This window comes from Cyanistes caeruleus, chromosome 22 (genome assembly GCF_971803275.1).
Source record: "Cyanistes caeruleus chromosome 22, bCyaCae1.hap1.1, whole genome shotgun sequence".
Lineage (NCBI taxonomy): Eukaryota > Metazoa > Chordata > Aves > Passeriformes > Paridae > Cyanistes > Cyanistes caeruleus.
The window spans coordinates 3,719,140-3,742,779 of record NC_141722.1 but is presented as its reverse complement, the minus strand read 5'-3'; the positions used below and the strand labels follow the sequence as shown (position 1 = coordinate 3,742,779).

General features: G+C 65.1%; 3 protein-coding genes across 11 annotated transcripts; 1 reads left to right on the top strand and 2 right to left on the bottom strand.

The window, feature by feature from the left end:
* Positions 1 to 450: 450 nt before the first annotated feature.
* On the bottom strand, positions 451 to 6,289 carry ACOT7 (acyl-CoA thioesterase 7). Of its 5 annotated transcripts, none has more exons than XM_086860931.1 (10): positions 6,172 to 6,289; positions 5,394 to 5,511; positions 4,817 to 4,973; positions 4,249 to 4,340; positions 4,000 to 4,114; positions 3,549 to 3,563; positions 2,870 to 2,956; positions 2,019 to 2,135; positions 1,640 to 1,824; positions 451 to 1,060 (listed from the first exon to the last, which is right to left on the bottom strand). In XM_086860931.1, the coding sequence occupies exons 1-10, from the start codon at positions 6,222 to 6,224 to the stop codon at positions 956 to 958; spliced, it is 1,044 nt and encodes a 347-aa protein (XP_086717057.1). In that variant the 5' UTR covers positions 6,225 to 6,289; the 3' UTR covers positions 451 to 955. The 5 variants fall into 5 exon arrangements, with proteins under 5 accessions (XP_086717057.1, XP_023796173.1, XP_086717059.1 ...); XM_023940405.2 differs by lacking the exon at positions 6,172 to 6,289 and adding an exon at positions 5,602 to 6,050; XM_086860933.1 differs by lacking the exon at positions 3,549 to 3,563.
* A 1,404-nt stretch (positions 6,290 to 7,693) lies between these two features.
* ESPN (espin) lies at positions 7,694 to 19,084 on the top strand. Of its 4 annotated transcripts, XM_086860930.1 has the most exons (13): positions 7,694 to 7,987; positions 8,784 to 8,977; positions 11,204 to 11,390; positions 11,492 to 11,674; positions 11,757 to 11,888; positions 11,989 to 12,558; positions 14,088 to 14,249; positions 14,326 to 14,500; positions 16,034 to 16,179; positions 16,268 to 16,549; positions 18,585 to 18,664; positions 18,746 to 18,757; positions 18,852 to 19,084. In XM_086860930.1, the coding sequence occupies exons 1-13, from the start codon at positions 7,694 to 7,696 to the stop codon at positions 18,997 to 18,999; spliced, it is 2,565 nt and encodes an 854-aa protein (XP_086717056.1). In that variant the 3' UTR covers positions 19,000 to 19,084. The 4 variants fall into 4 exon arrangements, with proteins under 4 accessions (XP_086717056.1, XP_086717054.1, XP_086717055.1 ...); XM_086860928.1 differs by lacking the exons at positions 18,585 to 18,664; positions 18,746 to 18,757; positions 18,852 to 19,084 and adding exons at positions 14,788 to 14,814; positions 16,789 to 18,136; XM_086860929.1 differs by lacking the exons at positions 18,585 to 18,664; positions 18,746 to 18,757; positions 18,852 to 19,084 and adding an exon at positions 16,789 to 18,136.
* Positions 19,085 to 19,701: 617 nt separating this feature from the next.
* On the bottom strand, positions 19,702 to 23,352 carry TNFRSF25 (TNF receptor superfamily member 25). 2 transcript variants are annotated; one of them, XM_086860926.1, is made up of 7 exons: positions 23,164 to 23,352; positions 21,483 to 21,678; positions 21,263 to 21,394; positions 21,035 to 21,187; positions 20,861 to 20,945; positions 20,714 to 20,775; positions 19,702 to 20,629 (listed from the first exon to the last, which is right to left on the bottom strand). In XM_086860926.1, the coding sequence occupies exons 1-7, from the start codon at positions 23,191 to 23,193 to the stop codon at positions 20,034 to 20,036; spliced, it is 1,254 nt and encodes a 417-aa protein (XP_086717052.1). In that variant the 5' UTR covers positions 23,194 to 23,352; the 3' UTR covers positions 19,702 to 20,033. The 2 variants fall into 2 exon arrangements, with proteins under 2 accessions (XP_086717052.1, XP_023801751.2); XM_023945983.2 differs by lacking the exon at positions 23,164 to 23,352 and having other exon boundaries at positions 21,483 to 21,831.
* Between the last annotated feature and the right edge of the window lie 288 nt (positions 23,353 to 23,640).

The window sequence follows — 23,640 nt, the reverse complement described above, 5'->3', positions numbered from 1 at the left end:
CGGTCACGGAGCCGCCGGGGTTGGAGACCTTGGCCATCGTCCTGTGCCGCCGCCCGCCCGACACCGCCACTGTCACCCCTAATGCTGAACACCTCCAGGCACCTCCACCACCTTCCTGCTGCCTGAGCACCCCAACACAGAAAACATTTTCTGATACCTGTTCTGCATTTCCACTCTGTCAGCCTAAAGCCATTACCCCCTGTCCTCGCACTGCAGGCACGGTAAAAGAGACGAGCCCCACCTCACTACACCCTCCTGTCAGGTAGTTTATTGTTTAATACGCGAAACCGGGAGCCCATCCCAGCAGGAACTGCTCTGAGGGTCCCGTTAAAACAGCCAGACTTCCTTAAAAACAAGGTCGTGAGCGCCTGGCGCCACTTGGGGAGCACGGGCGGATCTGGGGGAGGGAGGAAAAGCACGATTGTTTGAAATAAAAGTGTCAGCCTTTCATTCCAGTCAATGAAACAGACTTTATTTATGCCACAGGATTCCTTAAATAACTTAGATGTGCACAGAGAACTACCTAGAGATGTCACAGACATTCAGTGCGGCCCCGGCGGAGCGCGGCACGTACGAAAGCTTTGGTGTGCATGGTAGGACAAACCAGCGAGTCAAACACAGCAGCACAAAGACTCGCGGCCTCACGCGCCCCTCAAGCCACCACACACCTCCGTCCTGCCTCTGACACAGGCAGGAGCGTCGCCAATGGGATCAAACAGCAACAATGGCTCTGGAGGCAGATGGCAAATGCCTGGGAAGACTCCTGGGGGCTTTTCAGGGAGCTTCAGCCACCTGAAGCACGAGGTCTACGGTGCTGAGCCCATCAGCAGCAAAGCAGCGGCGCCGGCAGCGGGCTGGGGCGGGCGGAGGCATGGGGCTGGCGCGGACCGGACACAAAACGAATGGGAACAACCTGGATGTTTAGCGGGCGCTGGTGGCGAGGGTGCCGGACAGGTCACTGCTGAGCAGCCTGCTGCATCTGCGCCTGCCGCTTGGCTTTGGTCTGCAGGTACCTGCCCTTCCCTTCCTCGAAGCGACGCTTCTCGTCCTCTGTCTCCGTCTGAGGCCACAGAAAGAGTGCGAAGCTGCAGCATCAGTGTGCTGCGAGTGTGTGCGGGAGGGAAACGTGCCTCCCTCAAAGAAGTGTGAGGGAAAAGCTGCCCTCTGTCAAACACACAACATGACAGCCAGTGTGCTCCTGCATCAAGCAGGAGACCTGTGCCACATCAAATATTAACCAAGACCCCCAGTCAAGAGCACCACATCAGCAAAGCCCTGCCAGGATTAGGGGAGCTAATATAGGCAGGAGGCTGGAATGGGAACACCATGGGGAGCAGCAATTAGGGATGTGGGGGCCTCTGTTGCCATTCAGGGTCCCCTGGTGCAGAGCCCACATGCAGCCTGTCCTCAAAAATGAGAAAGGGGAAAATCCCCAACCTCCACATTGGCAATTTTCAGAAGAAATAAAAAAATACCCTGAAGCCTGCCTTGGAAAATCTCGTTCATGCTCGTATTTTTCTGCTGAGTAACTAAAGGGAAGATGATTTCTTGGACAAAAAGTCCAGCTGGGCTCTGCCCCAGGAGGAACAGGAAAGGTGATGGCCCTGCTGGCTCCAGGCCAGAGAGAAAAAGCTCTTACCAGCAGCTGCGGGACAGGCAGGGGCTTCCCTTCCTTGCTCAGGGACACATAGGTGAAGAAGGCGCTGACGGCACGGTACCGCTCCCGAGGCTCATCCACAAACGGGTCAGCATCCACAAAGACTTCTATTTCCATGGACTTATTGCTTGTGAATGTCATACGTCCTGAGACAGTGATGACACAGCCTGTGAAACGGAGAGGGGCTGGTGAAAGGAGCAAGGGGTCCTGCATGTTTTATGCTTAAGCTGTGTCTTAAGCAGAGCACAGGACAAATCAAACAGGGACTAATTTTTTCTGCTAGCATGTCATCAGAGTGCACCCAAGGGAGCCAGGGTGTGACAACACAGGAGATCACAGTGCCTGCCACCATCCCTGGTACCTTTTTTGATCTTCTCATGGAAGTTGATGGCATCCACCGAGGCAGTGACAATGTTGGTCTTGCAGTGGCGGGCAGCCACAATCCCAGCAACCTCATCCATGAGCTTCATGGTGACACCTGTGAGGGGAAGCAGAGCATCCTGTCTCAGGGAAGTCAGTGGGATTCCAGGAAAACCACACAAAGGTCAGTAAGGCCTTAGCATGGCCAAAGCTATGCTAGGGAATTGGACAAGAGACTAAGTCCCAGTTTCAGGAAAATCCAGTACTAGCACAAGGACTCCTGTCAATACCAGGGCAACATCCTCGCAGACCTGTGATTAAGGTCAGCTCAGTCTCTCCCAGATTTCTCTAAGCAAACCTCACTCTTGCAAGGCAAGACCAGTCCCATAAACCTTGAAACAGCTCTGAGCCATGTTGGTTTTGTTTATTAAAGGATTAGGTATGTGTTGTCCCAGCCCTCAGCAAACACACCTCTCCCAGAGCTTACACCACACATGCCAGCTCTGCAGGTGATGGGCGCTGCCAGCCAAGAAGAAATTACTTCAGCTAATTGCAGTGACACGCTGCGTGTTTGTACTCCAGGATTTGCAATCTCAGAGGCGATGACAAAACTGTAGGATTTACAGTTTGAGTATGTGAGTTTTTGGGATACACAAAAAGAGGAAGCCTTTGTCTCAGCTAAAGCAACTCTGACCCTGACAGTCAATGCAAAGGGCCTGTGTGCCCAGAGCCAGACAGAGGCAGAGGCAGAGCCCACCAAAAACACTGAGTCACTCTCCAATCACACTTTGCTCCAGGGAAAAGTCACCTGGACCTGCAACCCAGCTGCTGTGCAGGGCAGTGCTCACTCACCTCCGTGCACAAAGCCCAGCAGTGTGCAGTCCGATGGGCCCACCAGGTGGATCAGGCTGGACTGGCTGTAGCCAACGGTGTGTGGCTCTGGTTAGAGAGCAAAGCAAGGTGAGAGCTGCTCAGTTGGCACCTGTACACCACCATACACCTCTGTCTTTAGTTGTCCAAATAAAAAAAACATGGGGCTAAAAAACAAAGCTGAACTATGTTGAAACCAGTGGTTAAACCAGGCTGGAGAAGTTCCAAGGGCAGAGACTGTTCACCACCTGACGGGCTGCGGCCTCCCTCTAATCCCTACCCATCCACTTTATTCTAGCTCAGCTCATTTCTTTCTTTTCAAGCTTTCAAAGAGCATGAAAGCAAACAGGAGCGAACTGGGTCACACGACAGTCTGCCTCCCGCCACAGCTGAAGCTCCCAGACCCTACTGCATAGAGCCCCTGTTTTCCCCTTGGTGAGAACCCCCTATGCCCCCAACCCTGGCACATCCTGAGACCCCTGTCCCACCACAACCTCCAGGTGACAGAAGTCACCCTCAAACTCCCAGCAGAGGAAATCCTCTCTCAGAAGAGCCTGTGTTTTCTATCTAATGAGAGATGTTAAAAAAGCTTAGAGGAAGGAAAAGTAGCCAAGTCCCACTCAGAGTGACTACCCATGCAGCAGCGCCTGCTGAGCCTTACCTTTTGTCTGCCTGTCTGTGAGCAGGGAGGACAGAGGAGAGAAAACATTTGAGCAACTTTCATCCCACAACATTCCCCATGTGCCACTTCTCTGCCTCTGCCTGAAGACCACAGCCAGGCCTAGAGGTCACCCTCGCCCAGCCCTTGCATTTACCCCTTGCTGAGCAAAATCAGCTCTAGTGCACAAAATCTAGCTCTGTACACAAGCACACAAGGGATGCAAGGAGTGATACAGGAATGGGGTTTTGGAGAAGGGGATCTCATCCACCAGCCCCTGCAGGGTATCACAGGCATCCACTCAGCTCTCCCATCCCTGGTGTGGTGTTTCAGAATGCACACTTGCAGCTACAGGGCCCTGGGGATGACCAGAGTTGCCCTGCTCTTACCCAGAGCAGTTTGGTCTCCCAATATTGCTGGGCAATTTGCAATGGCTACATATTGCCCATGTTACCTGGGTTGATGACAGGTAAGATCACGTCACCATTTCTTTGCTTTGTTTCCAGCCGATCCAGCTTTTGCTCCTCATAACGCTTCTTCCCCTCATCCTCCTGCTCCTTTCTCGCATACTGGAATAGAAAGCTGGTAAGAAGGGGATTGGCAAAGCCACTGGCACGGCTGGAAGTGCCAAAAGGGCCAGGTTAGTGCCATTCCACAGGGAGGACAAGTTCCAGTTTTGGGGGACCCAAGTGAGCTGTCCTACCTGGATGGGGGGAACCTCAAGGACCTTATTCACATTCTTCAGAGACAGAGGCACATACCACAGTGTCGCCTTGTTCGTCACCTTCTTTGCCCCTGGAGGAGAAGGGGGCAGCAGGTGATGGTGCCAGGGCCAGCAGTGCTGTACCTGCACCAGTCTGGGGATGGGCACACACCAGCAATGCCACTGGCATTGGTGGTCCCTTGCCCTGCTGGCTCCTGCCAGGCTTTAGCTCATAGCAGATGTGACAATGCAATGCAGATGTGTCCCAGCAAGCAGAACTGGTTGTCACAGCAACAGCAGGAAAAGGGGACTTTTTCAGGCCAATGGCAGCCACAGGCAGCAAATCAGGCAGGAAGAGCTATGAGCAGATTTTGCTGTTTTTCACTACAATAGAGCCATAAATTCCAGAGAACCTGCCTCCCTCCCCAGCATCCCCAGCTCTGTCAATAAACATGCTAGTTCTCCTCTCTGCCGAATGCTGCCAGTGATAGAGCTGAGGATGGGGTCACTGCTGCAAGGCCTTGGCTTAACACTGTTATTCCTGGAGCTCTGGAACACAGCCACCCACCTGTTAAAATGTTTTCAGACATGACGTTGACCTGAACCTCCACAGAGTGCCGGGAGGTGTAGGTGATCTCGGCACTGACGTTGGCCACCTCACCAATGCACATTGGTGAGAGGAAGTCCGTCCGCTCCACCCGTGCCAGTGCAGCCACACACGGCTCCTGGGGACAGTGAGACAGCCAAGGTAGTGATCAGAGCCACGCCACACGGGACCACAGCTGGCAGCTCCCTGAGATCAGCCAAACTGGCCACGACACGTGTGGCTCGGATACTGCAACCGCCACTTTATCAGCCACTGGCCATGCTTCCTTCCCCATCTGTAACCAGCACCGCGACTGCCCCAACTCCCGTTTCTCGGGAGTTAAAACATTAACAGCAGTAATGAGCAATAATGTTTCTGCTGGTAAACCACAATTTCAGCAGGACACTTGTAGCTACTGGGCCCTGCCCAGCCAAAGACACCAGTGGTTTTCATACAGTAGCAAACACTCCCAGTGCAGGACTTCTGTTGCCCCTGAGACGCGGCAGGGAGTCAAGGGTCACCACGCCGGAGGATGGCAGGCACTCTGGCACCTACTCACCCCGGCCTGGGAATTGCAGTGGCGGGTGCTGATGATGGCTCCTGCCTCCTCGATCATCTTCAGGATGGTTCCCCCGTGGACATTCCCCGCGATGTTGGCATCGTCTGGGCGCATAATCCTGCCGAAGGAGGCAGATGAGAGCTCACAACCCCTGCCGCGCCCCCAGCCCAGCCCCGGTGCGGCTGCCCGGAGGCAGCATATCGCCCACCGGCTGAGCTGCCGGGCCATCGCTGCTCGCATGCGGCTTCCTGTGAGCGGCGATGGAAGGCGCTCCGAATTACTGCTGGGAGCGGAAGGAAGCAGGGCGTCTCTGCCGGGGCAGCCGGCGTCTCACCGGGGCCGCACCCCGCCGGGCCCGGGTGCGGCACAGACCGAGCTGGGCACGTGCCGGTGCTCCACGCGGCCTCCCGGCAGCGGCCGCGCTTCCTGCCAACGGCGAATAACGGCCCGGGGGCACCGACACGGCGGCTGCGCGCTGGCCCGGACAGGAACTGCTGTTTCAGAGCGGCCGCACCCGAGAGCCGCGGGAACACAGGCGGGAGAACGGCGGCAGCCCTGCCCGCTCCCAGCCCCCGCACCACGGAGCACGGGCGCGGCGCTGCTGCGTCTCTGCCCGCGGCCGGTGTCACTGACAGCGTGACTAAAGCGGGCGGCGCCGCCGATGCCGACAGCAGGGCGGGCGGCATCTCGGCTGCAGACCGGCACCCCCCCGCGGTCCCCGGCACGCCCGCCTCCCTGCCCAGCCCTACCCGGGCCCCCGGCCGCGGCGGGGCCGTACCTGGACACCTGGATAGCGGCAGGGCTCGGGCCCGCGGCCCCCGGCTCCGACATGGCGGCACCGGAGCCCCGCCCGCAGCGGCGCTGCGGCACCGGCGCGCTTGGCCACGCCCCGCCGCGCCCTGGGCACGCCCCGCCCCGCCCCGCCCCGCCCCGCCGCCCTCCGCCATTGGCGGGCAGCGCGCGGCGCGCCCCCGCACGGGGAGGAGCGCCCGGGCCGCGGGGAAACGGGGCGGGGGCGGCTCCGCAGCTGCTCGCGGAGTTGTGCGACTCCACCGGGACTGGGGCCCCTCGCCGCGCCCGAGAGTGTCCCGTCAGCGCGGGGACGCGTGGGGAGTCAGGGTCTTCGGGTCCGCACGAGCAGCACCGTTCCCCCTCCGGCCGCGTTCTCGGCGCCGTCGGTTCTCTCCGACTGTAGCACAGCTCCCGTGGGCCCCAGGGATTTTGGGTCTGGTGGTGGCGACAGTCCCGAGCAAGTAGTGATAGCTCACAGTGGAGGGCGCGCAGGGCCCGGAGGGGATCCAGGATCCTGCCCGGGGGACGCGGGGTGCCGGGAGCCGCGGCACTCACGGCCTCGCGAACTCTCGGCTCTCGTCGGTCTCTGTAAGGGAGCGGAGGCTCCGCTGGCAGAACGACAGCCCGCGGGCGCGGGGGCCAGGAATGCCGGAGCTCTCACCTAGCACAGCTCGGCGGAGGCAGGAGGGGGTGCAGGAGCCGGGGTGCCTGCCGCGCCACGCCCGGCGGGCACATGGCGCTCCCGCCCTCCATACCGCTACCGGCGTTATGAGCCGCCGGCGGGACAGGGCGGGAGGGCCGGGCAGGGAAGGAGGCGGGCAGGGCGGCCTTGCCTTGTCCTCGGTGCTGATCAAGAGGTACCTTCGCTGTCCGCGGTCCTGACGAAGGGTTGTCCCCGCCTGTCCTCCAACGCCGCCCGCCGCCCGGCCCTCCCGCCCTGCCCCGCCAGAGGTTCATAAAACCACTTTGCCGATTGGCGACCGGGGCCGGTGCAAGTCCGGGTGGACTCCAAAGCGGACCGTGCCCGGCTACCGGCACCCCGCGGCCGGCTGAGGCTGGGCAGCCGCTCGCCCAGCGCCCCCCGTTCTGCCTGCGCTGCTTAGGACCGGCAGCGCACGTCGGGGGTGCCGGAGGAGCCCGCCTGGGCGGGAAAGGACAACCGTGGGGCCGAAGCTGAGGGCCGCGGACAGCGGTACCGGCAGCCGCGTACGGGCCGCTATGGGGTCCAGCCGGACTTGCGGCGGTCCCGGTCCTGGCCCCGGCAGCCATCGGGCAAAGCGCGGCTGTCCCAGCTGAGGCCGGGGGGAGCGGTGCGGGGGTCCCGAGGAGCGGGCAATCGCCGCACCGTCGGGCGGGGCGGGCGGAGGGGCGGCCCCGGGGGAGGGAGAGGAGGAGCCGACGGGGCCGGGGGGCGGCGGGGCGGGAGCGCCGCGCAGTGCCAAGCGGCGGCCGGGGCCGCCGGGGCCGGGGCCGCCGCCGGGGCCGCTGGGGCCGGGGCCGCCGCCGGGATGGCGCTGGAGCGGGCGCTGCAGGCGGCGCGACAGGGCGACGTGGAGGCGCTGCGGGGGCTGCGGGCGGCCGGGCTACTGCGGCCGGGGCTGCGGGACGCCCTGGGCGCGTCCCCCGCGCACCACGCTGCCCGCGCCGGCCGCCTCGCCTGCCTCCGGTACCTGGCGGCCGAGGCCGCGCTCCGCGGGGACGCGCGGGCGCGAAACGGGGCCACGCCGGCCCACGACGCCGCCGCCACCGGCAACCTCGCCTGTCTCCAGTGGCTGCTCACGCAGGGGGGCTGCGGCGTGCAGGTGCGAGCGGGGTCGCGGGGGGCGGCGGACGGTCCCTCGGTGGCGCGGGTGGCCGGGGAGGCGTTCCGCGGGCCCGTGTGGGTGGCTGTGGCCGCGGGGACACGGTCACGCGTGGTGCTCCCAATGCTGCCGACGGCGAGCCGGGGTCCGTCCTACCCGGCACGGGCAGAGCTCCGCCGCGCATAGCGGGCGGCATCCGACGGACTCGGAGAGTCCCCGGCATCCCGGAGGGGTTCAGCCGTCGGGGCAGCACATATTCCCCGGGGCTGCCGCCCCCTCCCAGGGTTACACAACGGCGGGACCGGGGCGGTAAGCGGCTTGCCCCGGGGCCGGCCGAGAGTTAAAGACATGTGACGGCCAAAGGAAGAGGAGGCGGCGGCGGGGCTGGGAGTGGAGATTAATCGGGAAGGAAGGGGTCAGCACGCATCGACGACCTCCTGGCCAGGGGCCAGCTCTACCCGCGCCCCACCGAGCGTGGAGGGCGGACGGGCCGGCGGCACAGCGGGGCTCGGCGGCAAATTCCCGCGGTTAGGGGCTCCGCGGCCGGTGGAACAAGGAGGGCATTGTGCTGCACTCACTGTGTGCGGACGCAGGCCCTTGAGGGAGGGCAGACACGTTGGTCCCACGGTCCCTCCAATGCCCCGTGCTTCTGCTTCAGCCCTGCTCCGTACGGACAGGAACTCCACCCTGACCAGCTCCGGGCTGGGGGATGCCCCACGGCTGCCTGCGCTCCCCAGCCCCCTAGCCGGAAGGGCTCGGTCCCTCGTGCTGACAGCCGTCCCGCTTCTTCCTGCAGGACACAGACAACTCTGGTGCCACTATCCTACACCTGGCAGCCCGCTTCGGTCACCATGAGGTGATCGACTGGCTCCTCCGCTTTGGAGGCAGCGACCCCACGGCAGCCACAAACACGGGAGCACTGCCCGTCCACTACGCCGCGGTGAAAGGGGATTTCCCTTCCCTGCGACTCCTCTTGGGACACTGCCCCAGGTAACGGCCCCCACTGCTGGCAGCGAGACAGGGTCTGCCGGAAGTTTGGCACCGACCAGCAGGAGAGGGGCTAGTGGGAGAACAGGGTGACTGCTGTGGCCCCAGCCTTCCCTCCAGCCACTGGGCAAGGTGCCAGCTCTGGGGACGAATGCTGTAGCCACCCTGATCTCCCAGCTCCAAGGGCAACGCGGCCACGTTATCAGGCTGGGCATCCAGCTGCACCTTCTTTATGGCCCACAAAGAAAGGGCGAGGAGGAGAGGGGCGAGCGCTGGCAGAAATATTGTCACTGGGCGCTGAGTCGGCTCCTGGCGCGGGGCGATAACACAGCCGCCTTTGTCCGCCCGCTGTTATGTAAATGGATTAGGCTGACCGCCGAGGAGAGGCTGCTCCCGGCGCCGGAGGCGACCTTTCCGCTTGTCCAGGCCCGTGGGCATTGCTGGGCACGGCAGCCTCTCACAGACGGCTCCGTCGCGGCAGCATCCCCGCTTTTCCTCCTGAGCGGGACCTGGGGCCGGGCTGGTCCCCGGGTTACACGGCATAGCAGCCCACAGGGCCCGCGATGCCGGGCCTCGCCACGAGGCTGCAGCAGGCGATTAAGTGGCCGCTAATCCGATTTCCTGTGGTGGGCAGAGGCCACTAGAAATAACCCACAGACCCGGCCAAAGCGGAGCCGGGGGGATGCGCTATTGCTCCACATTGTCCCTGGAAGACTCCAGGGTTGTGGATGAGAGGGATTGTACAGCTCTTCCACATCCATGGAGTCCTAAGGCAGCGGGACGTGAACCAGCACTCGGCACCCCTCTGTCTCCGGGTGCCACAACACTGGAGCCCTGCATTTTTTCCTCCAGGCAGGACCAGACATCCCTGGATCCCATGGCACTTACTGGCCAGAGCTGTCCCATCCCCAGTTCTTTATGTCCTTGCCCCAGGTGTGCCTGCTTAGCCCTGAGCACTTCTGGGATTAACCCCTGCAGCCCGAGCTCAGCCCCAAACCAGTCACTGCTCCTGCTCACTGCCCACTGTGTCAGCCCAGGTGTGGCACGGCACTCGCATTGCCTTTCACGCTGCTTGCCGGGGTTGCTCTGCTGCTGTCACCGCCTTCCCCTTGAATTATTTAGGGCTGGCCCTGCTCCCAGCCCCGCGCCTGCCCGGAGGCTCCGTTACAGCTGCGAAATCCAATCCCCGATGCCGCAGTGGGATGCTGCCGCCCCCAGCCCACCTTCGCAGGGGCCCGCGGGCCCCCCGGCAGCCGGTGGCCCAGCATGGGGTCTCAGCCATCTGGCAAAGCAGTTTACTGGTGCTGCCCAAGTGGCTTAACCCCTTCCCAATTACTGAGAAACGGGAATCAGAGACTGACCCTGTGCCTGTGCTCCCGCTGTCCCCTGCACCCCAATCTGCAACTGCCCCAAGCCCCAGCCCCTGCTCAGGGATCACCCCTTGTGCCAGCCTGGCACTGCTGGACCGTGGGACAGGCACTCGGTGGCACGGCACGCAAGGCACAGCGGGAAGGGAGTGCTGGCCACAGCTCGTCTCACAGTTACCGGGATCAATTATTAAGGGCCTGCGATCGTTGCGATAACAGAGCAGAGTATTTATTGCTCTTCCTTTTTTAAATATTCAACAGGTTTTTTTATGGAGCACTTAATAAAACAGCTTCCTGTGGGGTCGGGAGGCAGGATGCAGGATGTGGGATGCAGAATATGGGTTTATGGGGGATGTGGGGTAAAAGGTGTGGGATTCAGGATTTGGGTTGCACAATTTGGGAAACACAATTCAGGATGAGAGACACAAGGATGCCAAGGCCTTTTGGGGCAGAGAGGGTACACCGGCACCTGGCAGCTGGGCTGGGCAGCGCCGTGGTGCAGGTTGGCCTTTCCCCGCCAGCTCTATGGCCAGTGCTGTGTAAGAAGCTTAATTTAAAATACGACTAAATTGCAGTGTCCAAAAACAGCCGGAGGAAGGAGCTTAGCCTAAGCAGCTGATTAACTTAGTGACCTCCCGCTGCAGCTGCAGCCACCGCCGCAGCACGGGGACCTATGGGAAGCCATGGGGTGGACATCTCCCAGCCCTAGCACTGCCCTGCCTGCCCACAGCTGTGTCCCCTGCACCTCCCCAGGTTCCTTGTGTCCCACAAGCCCCCATGTCCCTGTATCCTGCCTGCCCCCATGTCTCAGCCCTGGCGGTAGCAGTGGCCACAGGTGACGGGCGCTGTGCCCTGCTTGCAGTACACTGAGTGCCCAGACCAAGACGGGGGCCACCCCGCTGTACCTCGCCTGCCAGGAGGGCCACCTGGAGATCATCCAGTACCTGGTGCAGGATTGTGGGGCTGACCCCCACGCGCGCGCTTATGACGGTATGACCCCACTGCACGCCGCCGCCCAGATGGGCCACAACACTGTCATCGTATGGCTGGTAAGCACTGTCCAGGCACAGCATGGCACGGCGTGGTGGCACAGTGCGGTGGCACAGCACAGGGTGCACAGCCCCAGTGCTCAGCCCGCCTGCTCACACAGATGAGCTTCACGACGGTGAGCCTGTCGGAGCGGGACGCCGAGGGGGCCACGGCCATGCACTTTGCTGCCAGCCGCGGCCACGCCAAGGTGCTGAGCTGGCTGCTGCTGCACGGCGGGGAGATCACTGCAGACGGCTGGGGCGGCACACCGCTGCATGATGCCGCCGAGAATGGCGAGCTGGAGGTGGGTGCTGGTGGCCAAAAGGGTGTCAGGGCAAGGGGGGGCCCTTCTCTCCAGCCCTGCCTTGCACCCCCACTCTCCCCAGTGCTGCCAGATCCTGGTGGTGAATGGTGCCGACCTCAGCATCCGTGACCAGGACGGCTACACAGCAGCCGACCTCGCCGACTACAATGGCCACAACCACTGCGCCCAGTACCTGCGCACCGTGGAGAACATGGTACGGCGGTGCCGGGGACAAGGGCGTGGGGAGCACACAGGGAGCACGCAGGGCCTCCCCACACCTGCCCTGCTGCCTGACCCCACGGCTGTGCCAGCAGAGCGTGGAGCACCGCGTGCTGTCACGAGACCCCTCGGCGGATGGGGAATGCCGACAGCCCGACTCGGGCATGTCATCACCCAACACCACGGCGTCGGTGCCCCAGGCGCGCTTCGAGGTGGGCTCCCCTGCCAGCACCCTCTCCAACTACGACTCCTGCCACTCCAGCCAGTCCAGCACCGGGGAGAAGAGGGGCGGCCCCCCAGGGGCCCCCGCTGCCCGTGAGTGCGGGGCCAGGGGGCACGGGGCGGGGGGTGCGGGTCCAGCCCCCCCTGACCCCCTGCCCTGCGCAGGGGTGCCTGAGCCGGCGCTGGCGGACATGCAGGCGTACATGGACATGCTGGACCCTGAGATGCGGCCACGGGGCCGGGGCCCAGCAAGCGAGGGTTCCCCGCCGCCGCCACCCCCTGCCTTCCCCCCACCACCGCCCCCACCCCCTGCCACCCGGCCACCCCCGCCACCCCCCGGCTACCCTGCACCTGCGCCCCCAGCTGCCCCCCACACCGCTGACATCTACGTGCGGGCCAAGAACAACCTGCGTCATGTGGAGAGCCAGGCGCTGCGCCGAGAGGTACGGCCCCATGCACCATGTCCCCTGCACCATGCCCCATACACAGCTCAAGGGACATGCCATCCGGCAGGGACATGCCACCGGGCACCCATCCCCTTTGAGGAATTGTTGCCTGCAGTGGGAGGGGACAGTCCCAGCTGGAGGCCACATGCCTGCAACGCTGGCATGCACCGGGGGGGCTAGGGCTGAAGCAACAGCGAGGATGAAGCAAGCTGGGGCCAGTGAGGCTCTGGTGGCTCCATGGCACTGGGTGGGCCCACTCCACTGCTGCACCGGCTGGGGCACCCGGCAGCATCATGCCATGGCAGCCGCGCCCATGAGGCCCGGCGATGCCACCGGCACTATGCCGAGCTGGGCGTGGGCAGCTGCGCAGGCGGTAACCCGAGCGGCCGGCTCCGGTGTCGCCCGAGCCACAGGTGTCGGGTGGCACAGCCAGCGCTGCCAGGAGCTGAGAGGGCTCAGCCAGGCGTGCACAGGTAAGAGGGGTGCAGCCCTCCATGGCGGGCTGGGGGGGCATAGGGATGCAGTAGATTTGGGGGCGCCCTGACCCCCTACCTTGTCTCTTACCACCTCACGGGGGACAGGATTCTGGGCACGGTCAGGACACAGGCCGAGCCCACCGCTCTGAGGGATGGGGCACATGGGGTGGGGGTCTCGGCAGAGCAGTGTGTGCCAGGCACATGGCACAACAACAGTGCTCCTTATGCACGGCCTTGGCTCTTTAGTGTTTGCCGGAGTAACAGGCTGCTTTGGGGAGGTGTGGGGGTGTGGCAGAGCGGTGCCACAGTGGTGCGGGTGAGCCATGAAATGGGGCTCAGCGGCACGGATCTTTGCGCCAGACCGGGGCTGGGACAGCCGGAGAGGGAGCCAAGCTTGGCACAACTCCCATGGCAGCCGGAGTAGGAAGCACCGAGCTGACGTTTGTTGATTTAGCTGGGGCTGGCAGCGGCGGCAAGCATCCAGGCTCACCGTGAAAATGGCATGGGTGGAGGTTGTGTACGGGAAATGGAAATAGCGGGGCCCCTAGCAAGGGGAGCAGGGCTATGCCGCGGTGGCACCCCAAACCCAGGGAGCAGGCACAGCTCCCTGCAAAGCAGCACTCGGCAGCACAATTCGCAAAGCCGCTGTGGAATGCGCTGGGGTGAGCTGAGGCTGCGCTGCTTGAGAGCCCTGTTCATAGGGAGGTTTGGAACCGGGCCCCGGCCCCGCGCGAGATAAGCTTCCGGTAATCCGCGGGGCTGGGGCTCGGCACTCCTGTTCCCAGGGGGTTATCCCGGGGGAGGCTTGGACGGGATCCTCGGCACAGTCTGTAGGGTCACAGTGCCAGGCACTGATGCCGCACGCTGCCACCAAGGCACGCAGCCCCTGGTAGAGCCGTTTGCCGAACAGACCCCAGGGTACGCACCTGTTGTCCGTCCCAGCTCTGCATCTGCCCCAAGGCAGACCGCTGGCACGGTCCTACTCCACCACGGCCCAGCGCCACGGTCATAGCCGGGCACGGCGGTGCTGAGGTGGGCTCCCCATTGCAGCTGGCATCGCGTGACAGCAGTCCCGAAGGCCTGCGCCGGGCCGACTCCAGCAGGCGGTCAAGGAATTTCGGCAAGCAGCCGAGCACCGGTGACTACTACAAGCACCTGGGGCACGTTGTGGCCGAGCAGCCAGGCCCCCAGCGAATGGCGCACACCGAGGAGGTGAGCCCCGCGCCGAGAGCCTGTGCACAGCTCAGTGGCACCGGCACCGAGCAACGCCTGCCGTGTTCTGTTGCAGGCATCACCCATCTCGGCGGACACCATGAGCAATGGGGAGAGCAAACCTGGTGCCGAGCTGCCGCCTCCACCCCCACCCCCACCACTGCCCGACACCGCCTGCCCGACGCCCCCACCGCCGCCCCCGCCCGTGGAGACTCCCGCCGGGCCCCGCCGCTCCTCCTCCTCTACGGGAAGTAAGTGGCAGGGCGCCGGGTGGGCACAGGGAGTGATCCCGGGCGCTGTCCCATCGGCTGCACTGTAGCATTGATCTCCTTGGCTCGTCTCCTCCCGCGGCACTTGGGCCGTGCGGCTCCTGACAGCCTTTCTGTCCTTCTCTCCTCCGGTGTCGGCGCGGGGGCCCCCACGCCCGCTCGCCCCTGCCTGCTCTCACTGCTGGCCGCTTCTCTTCTCTCTTGTCTCGCGGTGGCCAAATCCTTCCTCTGCCGCGCGCCCCGCGCCGCCTCTCTGCTTCTCTCCCTAGGAGGAAAGGCGCTCAGGCAGATGAAGAGTAAGTACCGCGGCCCCACGCTCCTCCCTGCTCAGGGGGTGCCCTGGCGCGGGGCACAGCCGGAGGGACCCGTGCCGGCGCCGTCCCGTGCTGCGGCCACGGGGCATCGACGGCCGGGGCCGTCACCTGCCCGCGGGGCTCCGGCCGCCGGGCCCTCGCTGCGCGTCGCCGGCCGGCGGTGCCACGAGGGAGGCCGAGCGCCCGTGCGGGGCTGCCGGAGCCGCCAGGCAGGGCTGGCAGGGCTGGGCGGGCAGCCGGGCCCCGCACACAGAGAGCCTTTGTTCGCGCTCAGCCGGCCGGCGTGACCCCGCCACGTGAGCGCTCCGGCCGCTCCCCTAGGCTGGCTGCAGCCGGCGGGCTTGGCCGCTGCTCGGCGCCCGCTTTATTAGCGCCGGCTCCCGGGATCGGGGGGTCTCAGCCGGCGCTGGATGGCAGCGCGCGCGTCCCGCTGGGCCCTCAGCACCCGCAGCCCTCTGGCTCCGGCGTGGCGCAGCCGAGCAGAGCGAGCTGCGGGCGCCGGTCGCGGGGAGAGGGCTTTGCCTTGGCACGATACCATGGGCCGCTAGGGACTCACGCATGGCTGGCACGGACGGTGGGTGCTCGCGAGGCGGGTGGCATGAGCAGCGGGAAGAGCATCTCCGGGGTCCCGGTGCCACGCAGCCCTTTGGGCACCGGGCTGGCGGGGAGTCTGGCTGGTGTAGGTGCATCGCTGCCGGGAGCTGCCAGGGGACTGTGGGGGCCGTCCTGCAGTGGCAGGGCTGCCACCGGCCATGGAGCCATCCCTCCAGAGGCGCGCTTCTGTTCCAACATAGTGCCTTGGGGGCATGGAGTGACATTCGGGGCTGGGGCCAGGATGGGACCCTTGCAGCTGAGTGTTGGGGTGCTGGGGTACTGCTGCAGCAGGGTGCCATGGACCCTGTAAGCTGCTGTTGGAGTGCTGGTCTTATGGATCTTGTGGAGCTTGGGTGCCAGGCCGTTGAGGGGTTGCTCCACTGGGGTCTGATGGACCCAGTAGTTTGGTGATGTGCTGTTCCTGTGGACCTGACTGAGTGTCAGGATGCTGCTTCAAGGGCCTTCCAGGGGCTCCTGGATGGCGGGGAGGGGGGGGCAGTCAGCCAACCACCCCTCTACCCCCCTACCCTGTGAGCTGATGGGGGATTCACAGGGACAGGGAAATGGTGCTGGCAGGGTGCTTACTGCTCCTCCCGCCTCCCTTCAGGCACCAAGTCGTTCAACATGATGTCCCCCACCGGCGACAACTCGGAGCTGCTGGCCGAGATCAAAGCTGGGAAGAGCCTCAAGCCAACGCCACAGAGCAAAGGCTTCACCACTGTCTTCTCCGGCAGCGGCCAGGCAGGGGCCAACGTAGGTGGTGATGGGGGCCAGGGGAGCCGGTGGCACGGCGCAGCACAGCACGGCAAGTGCCCACCGCCCTCCCTCCCTCCTTCCACAGGCAGAGTCGCCAGTGTCCTCCCCGTCACCCACCAGGACGCCCACCCCGCCGGCCACCCCCGAGGCTGCTGGGCCACCACGCTGCCTGGCAGGCGGCTCACCGGAGCCAGTGCTGAACGGAAGCTCACCGGTGCCGGCAGCAGGCGCCGGTGCAGCGGCGGAGGTGGAGGCGCTGGTGCCGAGCCAGGACGAGCAGGGTCGGCCCATCCCGGAGTGGAAGCGGCAGGTGATGGTTCGCAAGCTGCAGCTCCGCATGCAGGAGGAAGAGGAGCAGAGGCGCAAGGTAGGAGGTCCCACGTGCCGCTGCAGCGGCGAGCGCGGCGCGGGCATGGCCCAAGCAGCTCAGGACCTGGCGAGACGGCTTGCGTGGCATTGCCTCTGGCTCCCAGTTGGGCTGGGGACCACCCTACCTGCATGCAGGGGCGTCATACCCCGGGGATGCCACACACGGCGGCAGTGTCCTCTGCACGAGGTGCGTGCGGCACGGCCTCAGGAGCCCCTTTGCCCTCTCTCCCGCCGCAGCCTGGGAGCCGCTCGCCGCGCCCGTGCCAGCGCGGGCCACCTGCCCGCGGGGGCATACCGGGACCCGCCGGGCAGCCGATGCGGGAGGAGGACATGCAGCACCTGGAGAGGCAGCTGGGGAGCCTGCGGGTGATGCACGAGGCGCAGCCGGGGCAGCCGCTTCCAGGGGGCCCGGAGAAGGAGCTGCCGCCACTCGTGCCGCTTTCCGCCCCCCCGGCACCCCGGCGCTTCGCCCTCGCCCACCAGGACGCGCCTGCCCGCGGCAGCCAGTCCCCCACGCTGCCGAGGAGCGCGGCCGCAGCACCGGCCACCCTGAGGGGCCGGGAGGGCCCCGGGGCGGGGGGAGCGGTGGGAAGCCCCGGTGCCCAGCACGACGCCCGGCGCGAGATCCTGGGCTGCGGTGTCTCTGTCCGCAGCCTCAAGGCCAACTACGAGGGGCCAGGGGGGCCCCCTGCACCTCCCCCCAGGGTCACTAAGCGCAAGCGGGTGCAGCCCCCTGGTAGCACCCGCCGGCCCATCCTGGAGGAGGAATACGGGGATGGGGCAGTGCGGCGGAGCAGGCCAGCGCTGCCAGAGCCGAGCAGCCCACATGAACGTTCCAAGGGGTGCAAGGAGCGTGCCGTCTTCCTCTTCCTGGAGCACTGGAAGAAGCGGGCGCTCGCGGCGGTGCCCGGAGAGGAGCGGCCGCGGCGGCCGGGGAGGCGACGACCGGCAGCGGGGCGGCTGCTGGCCCGCTGGAGGAGCGTCGCCCGCCGGGTCCCAGGGCGTCAGATCCGGCGGCTGAGCCGCACCACGGTGCTGTACTGGCCCCAACACTTCCTGCCCCACGTCGGCGGCTCGCCCATGCCCCACGACAGCCTCCCGCTCGACCTCTTCATGCTGGGCTATTTCCAGCTGCTGGAGATGCCCCTCAGCCCCGAGGAGCGGCGCTTCCGCCACCTCCTCTGCTACGAGATGTTTGACCGCCTGGGCAGCTACAGCTGGCACCGCGTCCGCCGTTTCCACCGCACCGTGCTGGAACAGGTCGAGGCTGGCCACCGCCACTGGCTCGACGGCTTTGAGGACCTCGTACAGGAGTTTTTTGGGGATGACCCTGTGGCAGAGGTAGAGAGCCTGCCAGAGTCCTCCACCATGGCCCCGGAAGGGCAGGGGGCAGCAGTGCCAGTGCCGGAGCTGGGAGAGTTCAGCGAGGAGGACGTCTGCCGCTTCATTGACCGCAGCTTCTCCTTCTGGAAGGAGAAGGAGGCAGAGATGTTCGACACCTGAGTCCGGCGGGATGCTGCAGCCTGTGCCAGTGGTGTGGCGTGGGGCGGTAGCAAGCTCAGGGGACAGCTGTGGGCTGGTGCCCGGGTGCGTTCGCCTGCCTCTGTGGCTCGTGGTGCAGCTCAGCTTGGCAGAGGTCTGGGTGCTGTTCTGCGCGGCCCCGGGCCGAGGTTGCAGTGTGTGCCGCTTGCCGTGGCTGTGTGTTGTGTGGGAGGTGCAGCGGCGGGGCCGCGCTCCTCTCTGGTGTGGCGTTTGCGGTGCCGGGGCAGCGTGGGCCCCCGCGTGTCATGCAATAAAGCTGTGGTGTGCTGCAAGGGCTGGCCACGCCACGCGCTCCTTCATCCTCCCGGCGCCGACGGAAGGCGGGCAGTGAGGGGCCCGTCGGCGAGCCATGTGCTGGTGAACCCCAGCAGTACCGTGCCAAGAAGGGTGGCTGCCAGAAGGATGTTATGCCGCGCACCAGGATGATGCTGCGGCCCCACGGTGCCGGCAGCGAGGGCGGGCAGTGCCGGTAACACGGCTGTCTGTTGCAGGAGAAAGAAGAGGAGGCGCGCCTGGCCAGCATGCCGGCCTGGAGGAGGGATATCCTGCGCAAGAAGCTGGAGGAAGAGAGGTGAGCCAGGGTCGGGGGATGCCGCACCAGCCGGTCACTCCCGCGGCTCTGCTAACCCCGCTCTTCCTTTTGCCTTCGCAGGGAGCAGAAACGGTGAGTGCCGCAAGCCCCTTCCCTGGGTGGGCGGGCACGGCGGCTCCCGCGGCTCTGGTGACCGCGGCGCCCTGTGCCCTCTGCTGCTAAGCAGGAAAGAGCAGGAGAAGCTGAAGCGGGAGGAGGAGGAGAAGGAGAAGGAGCAGTCGGAAAAGCTAAGGACTCTCGGGTACGATGAGACAAAGCTGGCTCCCTGGCAGCGACAGATCATCCTCAAGAAGGGGGACATAGCCAAGCACTAGCCACGCCACACCACATCCTGGCTCTTCGCAGCAGGAGGAGGCTGGCAGGTCCTGCCATGGACCGCGATATGCTTCGGCACCCTCCTCCTGCCGTGGACGGCCACATAGCCCAACCCAGAGAAGCCCCCCCCCCCCCACCGCCCCAGGCACCCGTAGCCTCCTCCAGGCACCCTCACATCCCTCTGCCGCCAGCCCACCGCCACCCTGTGCTGCCCGTTGCAAAGCGAGCTGCCGCGGCCAGGGACACGCGGCTCCGTGTGTCCGTGTGTCCGTGTGTCCGTGTGCGGCTCTGCCCTGCTCGGCCGCTGCGGCCGGGCTCGCCGCACGCCCCGCTGGCACCACTCGCCCTTGCAGCGCGCTCGCCCTCACTCCTGCCCCTCCAGAGCCGCTCGAGGCCAACTGCCGGCTCACCTCTGCCCAGACCGCCTGCCTTTCCAGCGATTAAAACGATAAACCCCGCCAGCAGTGCCCCGAGCCTTCCTGGGGCTGTCCACACCAAACCCACCCACACCATCCTCGCCGACAGCGGTGGCCCCCTCACCAACACCATCACAATCACCCCAACACCCACACTTCCTGCATCTCTGCCAGCACCCGCATTCCCTGTCACCTGTGGTGACCACATCACCAGTGGTGGCCCAGAGGCCAGCAGTGCCCTGGTGCCCGGCTGACGCAGCCTTGCGAGGAAGGGCCAGGGTGGGCGGCTGGAGAACACACCACTTTATTGGGGAGGGGGAGGGAGCGCCCGGCAGTGGGCAGCCTTGAGAACTATCCCATGGGTTCGCGGTGGGCTCGGTGCCTGCTCGTCCCGCGAGTGGCTGGGCAGCCGATGTGCTGGGGCGTGGGGTCCTCCCCGGCCCTGGGAGCAGGGGGCCATAAATAGAGGGGACAGGCACGTGAGAAGGGGACATAAAACTGACATAAAATGTCTACACGGCATAAGTAACAATACTTAGGGGTATGGCTGGGATGAGGTGCCCAGTGAGATGTGGAGGTGGTGGGACCTCCCTGTGCCAGGGTGCTGACGGTGGGGATCAGTGTCCCACGGGCAGACTCTGGCGCAGTGCCTCAGCACAGCCAGCCAGCTCCATGCGCTCCAGGGCAGCAAAGACGTGGTCCAGTGTGGCACTGGTCTGCTGGCACCAGCGCTTCAGCATCTCATACTGCTGGTCACGGATGTGGGCCACCTCCAGCTCTACCAGCTCAATCTCTGCTTCCCGCAGCTCCAGCATCCGCATGAACTCCTTCCAACGCCGTACTGGCACCACGTCGATGACGGCATAGAGCTGGCTGCCCTGCAGCAGGGCACCACGGGGCTCTGGGGGTGCAGAGGGCTCCCCTTCATCACTAGGCTGCTCAGGCCACGAGGCCTGGTGTTTGAGCCTCTGGTTTGCTGTGTCAGTGACACGCTCTGTCCCCGGTGGGGAGTATGGCGGGATCCAGCAGAAGTTGTCCCACCTCCGGGCATTAAACTGGCACCACGGTGTGGCTGCAACCCCAGCCTGTGCCATGGGGAGGGGACCACCTGCCAGGGCGCCATGCCAGAGCCTCTTCCTCTTGTGGTAGATGGCAAGGGCACCCAGGAAGAGAGGCCCGGTGAGTCCCAGCAGGATGTACTCCAGACCTGAGCCTGAAAGGAGGAGCAGGAGCATTCCCATCAGCTGACCAGCACGGTGACTGTACACCACCAGCCCTGGCCCCATTGTCCCCATACCTTGGTCGCTGTTGCTGCCGCACACTTGCTGGCACTCTTTGCCACACTTGTCGAGGGTGCTCCTGCAAGGAGATGGGACCCATGGGTGCCATGCTGTGCCATGCCATGGGCCCCACATGCGTTCCTGGCTGGATGGTCAATGCTTACGTGTGGCACGGCCGGCACTCATCACCCTCTCTGTAGAAGTCAGGCTTGCAGCTGCTGTCGCAAAGTGTGTCCTGTGCCTCCGAGCCTGGGGAGAGGGTGGGCGTGAGGCAGGGTGGCACAGCCAGAGGTGGCACAGCTGGCAGGTTGTGCCGTGGGGCAGCTGTTAGCACTCACAGGGTCGCTGGATGAGGCGTCCGGTGCAGGACTGGCATTTCCGGCAAGAGAATTCGCTGCACTGCTTGTCAAAGCAGACACGGAAGCGGCCGGGCTCACAGCCACAGGCGACGTTGCTGGTGGCCGAGCAGTTGCTCAGCACACTCTGGAAAGCTGCAGAAAGCAGGCGGTGAGCAGCATGGCACCGCGCTGCAGAGCACAGCACGGTGTGGCGTGCCGCCGGCTCACCTTGTCGGTCACACTCGTAGCAAGCCTGGCACTCCTTGAGGATGTTGGGCTGGGTGCGAAAGGTGCCGTCAGGGCAGGGGCGGCAGTCGCTTTTATTCTCAGGGCTTGTGCAGGCCTCGTGCAGGAATGTCCCTGCAGGGACAGTGGGGTGACAAGGGAGTACGGCCACCGGGAGCAATGCACGTGCTGTGCCATGGCACACGGACCGGGCAGCGCTCACCTGCGGGGCACGGCTCGCAGCACTGGTGAGCTGTGCCGATCCAGGTCGTGCCGGCGGGGCACTGCAGTCTGGTGACATGTCTCCGCAGGCGGAGGAGTGGCTGCACCAGGACCCGCTGCCTTGCCGGCACGGCGCGGTCCCGCTGCCCTGGGGGCTGCGATTCGCTGGCCGCCAGCCACAGCGCTGCCAAGGTTACCTGCGGGCAGGGAGAGAGCAGGGCTGCAGGCAGCCGCGCTGCTCCAGGAGCCGTGCACCCGTGGGGACGGCCCTCACACCAGCTCATGCTCGACTACTGGAGCCAGAGCCGTACCTGGAACTGTGTGGACACCGGTGCCTGCACAGGGCAGAACGGCTGGAGCCGCGGCCCTCTGTTCCAAAGCGCGTGGGTGCGCTGCCCCAGGGCCGGGAATGCCCCGCGGCAGCCCCTGGGCTCTGCTTTCCCCGCAGTACACGAGCAAGCAACTTCCTGCTGGCACTATGGGGGCCACTGTGCCCAGGGCTGTCAGGTGCCCTCGTGTGCTCTGCAAACGGTGCCTCCAGGCTGCCTGGGGATCGGCACCGAGATGCTCGACCGCCTGTGCCAACAGGACCCCCGCCATGTCCCCAGGGATGGGGACGAGTGAGTCAGGCACACGGACTGCTGGTGGTGCCACAGATCGCTAGCTCAGGGAGGTGTCGGTAGCCGGGCGCGTAGGGGTTAACGCAGCCCGCTTTGATTTTCCTGGGGTTTATCTCCCTCACAGAGGAGGTGATTTCCTCCCCGAAAGGAAGCCGTGCCTGGCTCACGCTCTCTCCGATGCTATCGCGCCTCGTTACGCGCGTCCCAAAGTAGGTCACTGCTCCCCCGCAGGGCTGCCAAGTGCCGTCCGCAGGGCAGCCCCGCTCTTCTGGAAGCCCCGGTGGGTGCAACGAGCGGTGCCCACGCTGACAGCCCTTCCACTGGCCGGGCTGGGGCCTGAGAGGGCCGCGGTACAGACAGTGTGGGCAGGGAGCCAGGGGATTCCTCTCTGGGGGTTGGATTTCCCAGCCGTGATGGCCCCGATTACGGCAGTTGAATCATTTTCTACTAAACCCGCCGCCACCGGCAGACTGGAAACCGCGCTGGGCCGTCCCGCTCGCAGAGCGCTGCCGGCAGATCCGGGCGGCTGCCTCAGCCCCGGCTGCCAGCGGCACATCTGAGTCACCGCTGAGGCACGGCTGGGGCAGCGGGGCCCTCCCTGCCCGCGCACCCCGCCTGCAGACGGGCAGCTGCCCCTGCCCAGCGCCGGGAGCAGGTGCCCGGTGGCCAGCGGAGCCGTGGGCACGGGGCTGGCTGCGCGGTGGGGAGAGCCACCCCCGCTTGTGCCGTGCCGCCCGTAACGCCGGGGCCGCCACCCGCGTGCCCAGCTAGCCCCGAAGGCATAGCCACAGCCCGTGGCACTGCCCTGCCTGTAGCCCCATCACTGACCCCACGCTTCCCGCGGCCGCATCCTGCCCGTGCTCACGCCACCCCGTGAGTGTTTTGGTGCAGCAGAGCCCAGCCCCAGCTGTTAGCCAGAGGGGGTAAGCGGGTTTGGCGTGCTCTTCACTGGAGTTAACCCATCTTCCTCCCTCCCTCCTCCAGACCCGTTACGGCCACAGCCATGGGACACCCCACAACTGGTGCCAGGGCTCCATGGGACCCCCACGCCACCGCACTCACCCAAGCCACCCCAGGGCAGCAACACTTCATCCTTGTGGCCGATGCGGCTGGGTCATGCCGGGGCGGTGAGGGGAGCGGGGCAGCAGGTGCAGTGGGGTGTCGGGGCAGCTCAGTGCCCGGGCAGGGTGCCCCGGCACCCCGTGTCTGCCGTCAGCAGCACGCGACGCGCGGTGAGTGAGCGCCAGCCCTCCCCAGACAGGCTTTTACGCCCAACCACAGCAGGAGGAAATGCTTTTTTGGAAATGAGTCCAGGGGGTACGGAAACCACATGACGGGAGTGTTTGGGCTCGGGAGGGACCAGCGCTGCCTGGCTGCGGACCCGGCCACCGCCCTCACTTGCTCTCTGGCGCAGACCCACGGTAGCGGGGGTGGCGAGGGGACGCAGAGTATGTGTGGGCTGTCCCCCCTCCCAAGGGGTGACCCCCACCCCAGGGCTCCATCCCCACCCCGAGCTCCAGAACGGGAAGCTGGGAACTG